This window comes from Empidonax traillii, unplaced genomic scaffold (assembly GCF_003031625.1).
Source record: "Empidonax traillii isolate 1590-97213 ecotype Southwest subspecies unplaced genomic scaffold, ASM303162v1 scaffold3161:size19246, whole genome shotgun sequence".
NCBI lineage: Eukaryota > Metazoa > Chordata > Aves > Passeriformes > Tyrannidae > Empidonax > Empidonax traillii.
Window position 1 is genome coordinate 9,999 of NW_020958354.1, and position 3,268 is coordinate 13,266.

General features: G+C 69.5%; 1 protein-coding gene across 1 annotated transcript in view; it reads right to left on the reverse strand.

Annotated features, from left to right (window-relative positions):
* Window positions 1-818: 818 nt before the first annotated feature.
* LOC114072420 (rho guanine nucleotide exchange factor 2-like) overlaps window positions 819-3,268 on the reverse strand; it is a gene marked incomplete at its 5' end in the record, with an annotated part of 7,315 nt that continues 4,865 nt past the window's right edge. The window contains 9 exons of the mRNA XM_027910319.1: window positions 819-948; window positions 1,041-1,212; window positions 1,392-1,793; window positions 1,942-1,992; window positions 2,094-2,135; window positions 2,241-2,305; window positions 2,382-2,489; window positions 2,778-2,966; window positions 3,088-3,186. Coding sequence (XP_027766120.1) covers window positions 872-948; window positions 1,041-1,212; window positions 1,392-1,793; window positions 1,942-1,992; window positions 2,094-2,135; window positions 2,241-2,305; window positions 2,382-2,489; window positions 2,778-2,966; window positions 3,088-3,186 — 1,205 coding nt within the window. The remainder of the gene's footprint in view (window positions 949-1,040; window positions 1,213-1,391; window positions 1,794-1,941; window positions 1,993-2,093; window positions 2,136-2,240; window positions 2,306-2,381; window positions 2,490-2,777; window positions 2,967-3,087; window positions 3,187-3,268) is intronic.

Below are 3,268 nucleotides of genomic sequence, written 5' to 3' on the forward strand. Positions count from 1 at the left end.
TGGGATCAGGGCTGGCATCGGAGCTGGACTGGGGTCAGCAATGGGGCAGCATCAGGGCTGCCATTGGGGTTGGTTTTGGGATTGCAGCTGTCAGTGTGCTGGGATCAGAGAGGGGATCGGGATTGGGATTGTAGCTGGGTATGGGGTGTGGAGTCTGGGGGTCCCCCCTGCCCCATCCTGTCCCCCCTCCCGGGACTCACCGTCACCTGCGAGCTGGAGCAGGAGAACATCCTCTTCATGGCCGGGACCCTCCAGGATCCCCCAATCCCTGGACCCCCCTGTCCTCCCCCAGCTCCTGGACCCCCCTGTGTCCCTCCTGTGTGTCCCCCCTGTGTGTCCCCCTGTGTCCCCTCTGCCACTGCAGGAGCTGCAGGGCCACGTCCTCCACCTGTCCCCGCCCCTGGTCCCGCCCTGGGGACGGTCCCGCCCAGAGGGTGCGCCCCAAACCCAGGGGGGCCCCATCCAACCCCCCCTGACCCCATTTTGGCTCCAAAGTCTTCATTTGAACGATTTTCTGATTTTTTTTTTTATTTTTCTTTTTTTTTTTTTCTCTTTTCTCTTTAGTTTTCTTTACAGTTAATCCACGGGGAGCCCGCCTGTCCCCCCCCACCCCCCCGGGGCCGCCTCCCACACCCCGAAACATCCAAATAAATAAATAAATCCCTGCGGGAAGGAGGGGGGGGCACCCACGTCCTCCCCCCCGCTCGGGCTGGAGTAGGGGAGGGGGCAACCGGACCCCCCCATTCCCATAAGGCTCCCGTGGGAATAGCAGCATCCCCATCCCGTTTTCCCAACACCCCCCCAACCCAGATCCTGGTGTGTCCTGGGGGGAGAGGAAGGTCACGAGGTGCTGGGGGGGCTGTGGGGGTCCCTAACTGTCCCCATCGCCCTCCTTCAGCTCCTGGCTGTTCTCCACCTCCTCGGGAATATCCTGCATCCTCAGGAAATCTGGGGAAGAACAGCAGGTTATCCCCCTCTTCCCGGAAAAACACCGGGAATCCAGGGCGGGATCTGCCCCCCCTCTGAACGCAGGGACCCACCTCGGGGGCTGGCAGGGGGGGAGTGGCGGGTCCCCAGGCCCCCCTCGTCCTCCAGGAGCGTGTCCAGGGTGTCCTCGCCCTCCCGCAGCCGGTCGGGATCACCCCCCCGGAATTCCAGCTCGTCCCGGGGGCCGGGGAAGGGGGGGGGGTGGAAGGAGACGGTGACGGGGGGCTGCTGGGGGGGGACAGAGGGGGTCAGGATCGAGCCCCTGTGACCCCCCCGGGTGTGGGGGGCTGAGATCAGACACGCTCGTGTCACACATGACCCCCTCCCCACACCCCAAATCCAGCTGGGCTGAGCCCAGACACACTCATGACCCACAACCCCCTCCCTGTGCCCCCCGTGCCCACCTGTGGGGGGGTGAAGCTGAGATACAGGGCATCACCAGCGGGGAGGCTCCTGCGCCGGGGCTCGGCCGCCCTGCGTGCCCGGGGCCCCCCCGGCGCCCCCCGCGCCTCCTGCAGCTCCCGCTCGAGCCGCGCGCGCTCCCGCTCGCTGTCCCGCAGCCGCCCCTCCAGCGCCGCCGCCTCCTGCGCCCGCTCCTGGCACAGCGCCCGGCACCGGCCCAGCTCCTCCTGCACCAGCCCGTGCTGCCGCTGCAGCAGCGCCAGCTCGGCCCCCCCCGTGCCCCCCTCGGGCGCGGCGCTGACGGGCACGGCCGGCTGGGACCCCCGGCGGGGCCGCGGCTCCGGCCGCTCCGGCCGCTCCGAGAGCTGCAGCTCCAGCTGCAGGTCCTGCTGGCTCTGCACCACCTGGGGGGGCACCGGGGGGGTCAGTGGGGCAGGGGGAATGGGGGAAAACAGGGGGGTCAAGGGGCAGAGGAGGGGTTGCCCCTTTGTGCCCCCTCCCCATCCCTGTCCCCCCATCCCTGTCCCCCCATCCCTGTCCCCCCCGTCCCACCTGGAGCCGCAGCAGGAGCCGGTACAGGTTCACCAAGTGCTGATTGATCTCCTGGAGGGGCAATAGGATTTTTTTTTGGGGGGTGAACCCCGAGTTCCCCTGGGGGGGGGACACACTGAGGCACCGCCCCCACCCCCAGACCCTCCCCTCACCTCCTGGGGTCCCCTCGGCGGGACCTGGTTCCCGTTCCCGTCCTGTGGAGAGATCCTGGTGACACCGTGGGGGGGACACACGGCAGGGGCTGGGGGTGTCCCCGAGGGTCCCCCCCCGTGTGTGTGTGTGTTCCCCCCCCCACTCACCCTCTGCCCAGCGTCCGGATCCGCCCGGAATTCCAGGGAGCCGTTGAAGCTGCCGGAGTCACCGTCTGCAGGGACAGGCCGGGTCAGCCCCCAGGGGTGTCCTGGGGGTCCCCCAAACCCCCCTCCCTGACCCCCCCTTACTGCTGGCACTGGGGCTGGGGCAGCTCTCGGCCTCGGGCGGGTTGTTCTGGTTCGGATCCCGATCCCGATCCCGGGCACATCCCATGAAAATCTCCTTCAGGCTCTCCACTGTGGAAAGGGCAGTGTGAAACCCCCCCCTCCAGCACAGGACCCCTGTCCAGCCCCTGCGTTGGCTTCCACATCCAGAACATCTCCCTCCCATCTCATCCCATCCCCCCCCCCCCCCCCCCCCCCCCCCCCCCCCCCCCCCCCCCCCCCCCCCCCCCCCCCCCCCCCCCCCCCCCCCCCCCCCCCCCCCCCCCCCCCCCCCCCCCCCCCCCCCCCCCCCCCCCCCCCCATCCCATCCCATCCCATCCCACCCCACCCCATCCCATCCCATCCCATCCCACCCCGTACCTTCCCGGATGGCATCCTGCAGCAGGGCGTCCCCGCGGGGTCCCCGGGCGGGGTCCCCCGGGAATGGGGTCACTCGGGGGGCCGAGGGGGGGTCGGCACAGCCGCTCCCCAGGGCCAGCATGTCCGCGAAGATCCCGACCTTCTCCTCCTGCAGCGCCGCCGTCTGACGGTCCAGCTGCTCCCGGCGCTCTGGGACCGGGATCGGGGTCAGTGGGATTGGGGGGACAGGGATTGGGGGGACAGGGATTTGGGAGGCAGAGGGATTGGGGGGACATGCAAGGAGGGGGGTCCTGGGGGACTCAACCCCCACCTTTCAGCTTCCGCAGGGACGCCTCGGCCTCCGTCTCGATCAGGGGGAAATCCTGGCGGCTGGGACAGCTGGGAATTCCGGGATGGGGAGGGGTCAGAGCTGGGACCCTCCAGCCCCATCACCCCACATCCAGCCCCCTGCCCTCTGGGTGGGATCCAAGCGCCCACCCCTGCTCTGTGCC